Source organism: Elephas maximus, chromosome 7 (assembly GCF_024166365.1).
Source record: "Elephas maximus indicus isolate mEleMax1 chromosome 7, mEleMax1 primary haplotype, whole genome shotgun sequence".
Taxonomy (NCBI): domain Eukaryota; kingdom Metazoa; phylum Chordata; class Mammalia; order Proboscidea; family Elephantidae; genus Elephas; species Elephas maximus.
The window spans coordinates 55,812,115-55,821,129 of NC_064825.1; the positions used below are offsets into that span (position 1 = coordinate 55,812,115).

Genomic DNA, 9,015 nt, shown 5'->3' on the forward strand with positions numbered 1-9,015 from the left:
TGGACCAAAAGCAAAGAAGTTTCCGGGATAAAATGAATGCTTCAAAGGTCAGTGGAGCAGTGGCGGGGAGTCTGGGGAACATGGTTTGAGGGGACTTCTAAGTCAACTGGCAAAATAATTCTAGTATGAAAACATTCTGCATCCCACTTTGAAATGTGACGTCTGGGTCTTAAATGCTAACAAGCAGCCATCTAAGATTCATCAATTGGTCTCAACCCACCTGGAGCAAAGGAAAATGAAGAACACCAAGGTCACACGACAACTAAGAGCCCAAGAGACAGAAAGGGCCACATGAACCAGAGACCTACATCATCCGGAGACCAGAAGAACTAGTTGGTGCCCGGCCACAACCGATGACTGCCCTGACAGGGAGCACAACAGAGAACTCCTGAGGCAACAGGAGATCAGTGGGATGCAGACCCCAAATTCTCATAAAAAGACCCTACTGAATGGTCTGACTGAGACTAGAGGAATCCCGGCGGCCATGGTCCCCAGACCTTCTGTTGGCACAGGACAGGAACCATCCCCGAAGACAACTCATCAGACGTGAAAGGGACTGGACAGTGGGTAGGAGAGAGATGCTGATGAAGAGTGAGCTAATTAAATCAGGTGGACACTTGAGAGTGTGTTGGCAACTCTTGTCTGGAGGGGGATGGGAGGATAGAGAGAGAGGGAAGCTGGCAAAATTGTCACGAAAGGAGAGACTGAAAGGGCTGACTCAATAGGGGGAGAGCAAGTGGGAGTACGGAGTAAGATGTATGTCAACTTATATGTGACAGACTGATTGGATTTGTAAACGTTCACTTGAAGCTTAATAAAAGTTAATAAAAAAAAGTTTTCAAAAAAATAAAGTTATTTTGAAAAAAGTAGATGATATTCAGTAACAGATGAATAAAGTAAGCAGAGAGATGGAAACTCTAAGAAAGAATGAAAAGAAAATAATGGAAATTAAAAATTAAAAAAAAGAGCCCCCTTCCTCTCACTGTACAACAGAAATAAAAATGTTCTTCATGCAAGCTCGGCTTTGCCTAGGAAAGAATCAGTGAACTTGAAGATATGAACAGAAACTTCTTAAACCAAACGGCAATATATATATATATAACAACAATAATGAAACAGAATATTGAACTGTGTGACAGTTTCAAAAGTTGTAACATAAATGTAACTGGCGTGCCAGAGGGAAAAAAAGGAAAGAATGCAGCAGAATATATTTCATGGTAAAATTGGTTGAAATTTTCCAAAATTATTTATTTATTTATTTTTTACCAAAGGACAGGTTCAGAAGACCGAGATAACACCAGGCAGGATAAATACCAAAATATCTACATCTATACTTTTCATATTTAAACTACAGAAAACCAAAGACAACAAGAAAATCTTAAAATCAGTTCAGAGGGGAGCCTTTTATGGAGAAAGAGTGATTAAAATTATGTACGATTTCAAAGCAAATCAGAAGACAGAGTAGTAATATACGTAAAGTATCAAAAGAAAGTAAACATCATCCTAAAATTCTACATACAGAAAAAATTATCCTTCAGAAGTCAACGAGAGATAGACTTTCTCAGAAAAACAAAAATTGAGAAAATTCATCACCAGTAGATCTGCCCTGCAAATAATGTTAAAAGCTCTTTAGGGAAATGAAAAAATTGTATACAATGAAGGCAAGAATGTCAGAGTAAGAAAAGTGAATACAAAATAAAATATTTTATTTTCTTGCTTTTAAGAAAGTCAAATTCAGATTAGTAGTAGAACTGTATACAAATGGAATAGGCAGCAGAGAATTAGTGGCGTGTTAAATTGTATTTGGTAGCTCAGCACTTTTTTTACTCTGAAGAAAACATGAAGGTATTTATTTGAAATAAAATGAATGGCCAACATCTACAAAGCCAGGGGAATTTTCTAATTATGGTAATATCTAATATTTATTATGTACTGTAGCACAGCACTCAGCTGCTAATCCAAAGATCGGTGGTTCAAACCCACCACCCACTCTGTGGGTGAAAGACGTGCCAGTCTGCTTTCATAAAGATTTATAGCCTTCGAAACCCAGTGGGACAGCTCTCCTCTGTCCTGTCGGGTTGCTATGAGTTGGGATTCACTCGATGGCAGTAGGTTTGGTTTGGTATGGTATTATGTACTCATTGTGTAAAAGGCATAGTATCCGGGGCACTACATGTTACTTCTCATTTAAACTTTACATAAACACCATGAGATAGGTATGCTTTTATTCCTTTTCTCCTTTATAAGAATATTAGATCTTAGAGATATTAAAGTAGCTTACTCAATGCCACATGGGTAGTAAAGCAGACAAGCTCGGATGGGGACATAGGCAATTAAATTCCACTGTGTTAGAGCCCTGGTGGCACCGTGGTTAAAGCGATTGACTGCTAACTGAAATGTTGGTGGTTTGAAGCCACCAGTGTCTCTGCAGGAGAAAGATATGGCAGTCTGCTTCTGTAGAGGTTTAGAGCCTTGGAAAGCCTGTGGGGTCACTATGAGTTGGAATCAACTAGATAGCACTAGATTTTTAATTTTGGTTCTTGGTCTCAATCATATTACCATACTGGCTTTGAGGTGCTGAGTATTTCGTGATTTATTATGTGCTATCTTCCTTCCAGACAAGAAGCATTTGAATTGTGGCATTGGCAAAGAATATTGAATATACAGCAGTCTGCAAGAAGAATGAACAAATCAGTCTTGGAGGAAGTATAGCCAGAATGCTTCTTATAAGTGAGGTTCCTCTTGCTTACTTTGGACACATCATCAGGAAAGGTTAATTGTTAGAAAAGGACATCATGTTTGGTTAAGTAGCGAGTCAGCAAAAACGAGGGAAACCCTCCAGAAAAGGATTGACATAATAGCCGCAACAATGGACTCAAACATACCAACAATTGTGAGGATGGCGTAGCACCTGGCAATGTTTCATTCTGTTGTACGTAAGGTTGTCATGAGGCAGAGTCAACTTGATGGGTGGCAACCAACAACAACAACACATTCCAGGCAAGAAGTAGATTTGATTGACATAGGCTCAGATGAGCATCACTGATTCTGAATGGTCTGCCTTCTTAGCTCGGGAGGAGGGCAGAACTCCCTGGTGCACTCACCTACTCTGCTCAGAGCCGGGCTGAGAAACAGGCACCTCTGGGCCTGCCTGCCCTTCACAAATATGGCCTCAGGGAGTTTTGTTTAGAAGCTCCTCCTCCAGAAGCATCAGCTAAAGAATAAATCCTTCATTCCTCATTTGGCTAGGTGTGAAAATATAGCGACCAAGGCAGGCTCAGGATTGCTTATGGTACACAGCTTGGTGAGTCTACTACAGCTTGGTGAGTCTACTACATCTTTTTTCCAGGCTGCAGCCAGGATGACAGACAGAGAAGATGGAAGGAGAGGATGTAGAAACGTCAGAAAGTAGAGGAGAACATAGGGTCTGAGACTAGGTTTATGACATAAACGAACTGATACGTTTATATGTGGCAGCAAAAATATCACTAATTCCTGTTTGAATTTGTATCTGTTCAGCCATTACAAGGTCAGATGTTCCAAACCAGGAAGATCTGATAATCGTTTTTTATTAGGATGAAGTTAAGGACAACAAAACAAAAACCCTAAATAAGTACTCTCAAGTCTTAAGTCTAGTGTTATTACAAGTAAATTGCTGTTGTTCTTAGGTGCTGCCCAGTAGATACTGACTCACCATGACGCCATGTGACAGAGTAGAACTGCCCCATAGGGGTTTCTAGGCTGTAATCTTTACTGGAGCAGATCGATAGGTCTTTCTCCTGTGGAGTCTCTGGGTGAGTTGGACTTGCCAATCTTTTGTTTAGCAGCTAAGTACTTAACTTTTGGGCCACCAAGGCTCTTATTATATGTAAAGGAAGTATAAACTAACCATAGAAATAGCTAGCACATTTCCGAGCACCACTTTATGCAGTGCAGATCAAGATTCAATCCACCATCAAGAGAGGGCGTGGTGCTGTATAAACAGTACAGCAGATGTGGACACTAGAAAATATCATGTTACATCTCTAGAAGTCACAAGGTTTTGCTAAGAAATTTCCTTGTCTTCTCTAACTCTTAAGATCCATGATTTTGAGTTTTCAGTTCTTTGGAGCAGGCGTCCTGTATCTCAAATATTTACTGTTTCCTGAAATGTAAATACTTCCCTCTATTATTGCCCGAAATATCCAAGGTAGGCAATAAAACTTGGGCCCTCTTTACTGATTATCATACAAGTTTTAAGTCTCTCTTAGAAGATGTTCTATAATAATTGGGATATATTTTATACATTTTTCTCCAAAAAAACTTATAAATTATTTCTTTTGTTATTTACTTGAGTGAATAACAGAATAAAAAGGTCACAGTTAAGTAATCACTGAATTGGACCACTTTGCATTCATTTAAAAAAAATTCCCTTAAAATATGTATTCATGTTTTCTGTAACTAGCATGGAAAGCTGAGTACTAGATTTTGGTGTCAAAAGATAATGTATCAAAGATGCCAATAAGATAAGATCTTTTTAACATTAAAGAGTTCACTGCCTAAAAATTAAAGAGATAGGTAAATACAATTTTAATTAATTTTGTTAAATGCAATTCTAAAGTTAACAGGTATGTAGAGGAGACCTACACTCTCACTATTCCAGTCTCTCCAAGTTTACATGGTATTTATTTCTTCTCTCTTTCTACCTGAAGCTACCACTGAGTCTCCCTATATTGCTTTTCTCTTCTTTCATAATCATACATGGCACACATTTGCGTGAAGTACTTCCTTTGTGATAAACTTGTGCTCTTTTTAAAAATCATCGACTGACTCTACTAAGGAGGAGATTGTAAGAAAAGCAGCTAAAACAAAACAAACAAAAAACAAAGAACTCAAAGGGATAAATTTTTCTTTTACCCTGAGAGAAAAGAGGGAAAGTTTATTTGAGTATCATTTAGCAGGTGTCTTTCATCAAGTGAAGCTTCTTTTATCCTTATCATGTCATTGTTCAGCTCAAGTTTATAGGCAGGGGCTTAAAAAAAAAGATGTGGTTAATGGTGTTATCTACCTCCTCTGCATTGCACATAAGTGAAAGATGTAGAGAGAGTTCCATAAATTCAACAAATGTGAAAAAGCATACATAATGCTGACAGACTGATTAAACCCCAATATCAAACTTGTAGCTGTCAAGTAAATTCTGACTCGTAGTGATCCTACAGGACAGAGCAGAACTTCCTCATAGAGTTTCCAAGGAGTGTCTGTGGATTCGAACTGCCAACCTTTTGGTCAGCTGCTGTAGCTCTTAACCACTACACCACCAGGGTTTCCACAGACTGATCAGTAAGGCTAAAAAGCAGAAGTTTCCCTTCTGGCATCACGATAAGGAGCTAAGTATTCTAAGCTCTGCTGAATAATAGAAAGATATGGAAAAACACACACACAAATTGTTTTTCCTTTGGAATTATATTAAAAACGGTTAAAAACGCTCTAGAGAACATTTAAAAACACATCTGAGGGCGAAACTGTTTAAATGAATCATCTTTAAACAATGATCCTCAAAGCTTTTAATGTAGTCATCTCCAAAGCAGGCTACATTCAAAATCGAGTGATACATGAAATTTTAATATGTTGTTTTTCTCATTTATGCACATTAGGTGCCAGTGGTTCAAATATACTTAGCCTCCTAACCAAGGCATTAAAGAGGAGATCAAGTGAAGAAAATATTGAAGATGCTGAACTATGAAGGACTTTCTGTCTTATAATATTTATGCAGCATATGATCTACTTCAGATATGATCTACTTAGAGCTAGTAAAATGTCCCAAATCTGAAGAGGGTCATTATAAGGCTCTCACTGTTATAGTGGAAAGCCAGGTAAAGCAAGATCCCCTCTTCCAATATTTGGAGGTTTTTCATCCTATTTTTTTTAGGCAAAGTAAATGTGACAGACATTCTTGGAACAGAAAAACTTGGTGTGCAATTGAAAGTCAAGGAAACTGAGTCAAAAGAAAAAAGGCTCCCCACCTCCCAAAAAGGTTTTGTTTAGATGCTTAATCACGATAAGCTTGGTGGTTTGAGAAATGTTTTCAGAGAGAGAGAAATAAATGGAAATTGGAGTGATTTTAATGGAGTCTTTTCATTGTGAGCCAGTATTGAGTGTGTCAGATGGCTGAAAAACGTGTGCTTCCTGCCAAGAACATGGAGTGGTAAGAAGGGAGACTAGAGGAATAGAAGGGGTATTCACCATTGGGTAACAGAAAATTACAATAGTACAGCACCAGGCAGTGATTCCCTCTGTTGCACAGAGGGTAATTATGGGTTGGAGCCCACTCAAGGGCACCTAACAACAACAACATCAAGGTTAAGTGAAACAATACTCTATCACAGGTCTTTCTGTGTGTGTGGGGGGGGGAGTACTCTTTTCCTGTTGGTTTGGTTTCCATTACTCTGAATTCTAGGTCAACGTCTTGCACTTTTAAACTTCAAATTTTGTAAACTTCAAATTTGTAAACTTCAAACCATAATTTTGTCTATTGAGAGTCGAAAGAATTCTTTAGGCAAAAAGAACTTCAAGAGGGGGTAATGTATGGTGGTCATCATCCATTCCAGTTTGTAACTTTGTCTCTAAGGAATCTCCTCTTGAGAGCCTTGAACATGTTTCTTGGCCTCTTAAAGCCATTTGTTTCTAATTTGAAAAAATAAATGTGCTAACATTATTTTCTTATTGTTTTTGTCTTGTGCTCATTGGTTATTCTGTACCCCATTTTAGAGATTACTGCCTCAGAATCACCAATTAATTGACGCTTAACTTCAACATTTTAACATACATTTTTAATTAAATTTTAAAAGCAAATATATTATTATTCACTTATTTAAATGTGTCCCAAGAGGTAAGTAAATATCTGTATTCAGAACAGAAACACTCAATCCATCCAGAGGTATTAATGGGTTTGAGAAACACCTTACTGTGAGGTTTGGTTTGCACAGAGGGATTCTACTGGTAACTCATCAATTTGTGATATTGAAGTTTAGGATTGAGACCTAATTGACAATCGTAATGGAAGATCAATATACTACTGATGAAATAAGGTAAAAATAAAAATGTATAAAATAAAATGGAAGAGGATCAAGTATGGTCATATTAAAATTTTAAAAATCAAGAATCATATTAATCTAAATATTTGAGACATCCATAAAAAGTGTACATGGACAGAGATATAACAATATGAAACAGTATAGATGAGGTTTGTGGTGAAGAAGATGGTTAAAAAAATGAGTAGTTACATAGGCATTAGTATTATTTTTTTTAATTTTCTGCAAATACCATGCTACTCATTCCATTTCTTGATCAATCAGTATTTACAAATATGGAGGGTGAACTTTAATGGCTGAGGTCCCTGGGTGGCTAGAACAGTTAACGTGCTCAGCTGCTAACAGAAAGTTTGGTGGTTCACATTCTGCCAGTGGTACCACAGAAAAAAGGCTTGGTGATCAACTTGCAGAAGATTACAGCCGTTGAAAACTCTACGAAGTGCAGTCCTACTCGGAAACTCGTGGGGTTGCTGTGTGTAAGAATCCACTCGATTGACAATCTGCTATCTGTAATGGCTTAAAAAAAATGAGAAATTTGCGTTGGTACATGTCACAATTGCTCAGATCTTTTTCTTGGGCCTCTGTCTTTGGCAGGTCCTAGAACTCTGCATATGTATATGATGTGTGTGTAAGTTTTAATTTTTAGGTAATTGAGAACTTAATTTTATAAAGACATAAGATGGAGTAATATCTCTGTCCCTTTTTAGGATTAATCTGAAAATATCAGGGTGACTGGTTCCTCTATAGTGGAATAGCAACCCTAACAACATGTTCATATGCCATTTTGGAGAAGATGTCCCTACCAAATGACAGCCAGTTTCACCCACCCTCCTTCCTACTGCTGGGAATCCCAGGACTGGAAAACATCCACATCTGGATCGGCTTTCCCTTTTGTGCCGTGTATTTGATTGCGCTCGTTGGAAACTTCACCATCTTGTTTGTGATCCAGACTGAGCACAGCCTCAACCAGCCCATGTTCTACTTCCTGGCTATGCTGGCTACCATTGACCTGGGCCTGTCCACAGCCACCATCCCGAAGATGCTCGGCATATTCTGGTTCAGCCTCAAGGAGATACTTTTTGATGCCTGCCTCACTCAGATGTTTTTCATCCACATCTTTACTGGCATGGAATCTGTAGTCCTCCTTGCCATGGCTTATGACCGCTATGTAGCTGTTTGTAACCCTCTTCGCTATAGCACAATCCTTACTGACAAGATAGTATCTCTCATTGGTTTTGGAGTAATTGGGAGATCTTTCCTCTGTGTATTCCCCCTTGTATTTCTCATCCTGAGATTACCTTTCTGTGGGCACTATGTCATCCCCCACACCTACTGTGAGCACATGGGTCTTTCTCGCCTGGCCTGTGCCAGTATCAGGGTCAACATTATATATGGGCTGGTAACCATTGCTATCTTGGGGTTTGACATCACGGCCATTGCCCTTTCCTATGTCCAGATTCTCCATGCTGTTTTCCATCTTCCCTCCTATGAGGGCAGACTCAAGTCTCCCAGTACCTGTGGTTCCCATGTCTGTGTAATTTTAGCATTTTACACTCCAGCCTTCTTCCCTTTTATGACTCACCGCTTTGGCCGAAATGTTCCCCGTTACATCCACATCCTTCTGGCCAATCTGTATGTAGTTATTCCACCTATGCTGAGCCCTGTCATTTATGGAGTCAGGACTAAGCAGATCCGTGAAAGAGTGCTCAGAATATTTCTTCAGAAATAAGGAATAAAAAGAGAACTCCAGCTTTTGTCTAAAGGATTAAAAGCAAATATATGTAAGTCTGAGGAAGGAGGAGAGGTCTTTGAAAGGGTAAATGAAATAAGGACATACTGATTAATGGAAAAGATGCTTTTTTGTTCATTTCATTCATTTAGTTGGTGAGAATAGAAACTTTGGAGTTTAAGTCTCAAGGTGGAGAACCAGTGGATATAATTATTT

The 9,015-nt window shown here is 38.6% G+C and overlaps 1 protein-coding gene across 1 annotated transcript; it reads left to right on the forward strand.

The window, feature by feature from the left end:
- Positions 1 to 7,857: 7,857 nt before the first annotated feature.
- Positions 7,858 to 8,799, forward strand: LOC126079035 (olfactory receptor 52E2-like). Its single transcript, XM_049889926.1, has one exon. The coding sequence runs from the start codon at positions 7,864 to 7,866 to the stop codon at positions 8,797 to 8,799; it is 936 nt and encodes a 311-aa protein (XP_049745883.1). The 5' UTR covers positions 7,858 to 7,863.
- The last annotated feature ends 216 nt before the right edge of the window (positions 8,800 to 9,015 follow it).

What these genes read in the sequence shown, in the direction of transcription:
- LOC126079035 (XM_049889926.1), top strand. Translation starts at nt 7,864, where the DNA reads ATGTCCCTACCAAATGACAGCCAGTTTCACCCACCCTCCTTCCTACTG.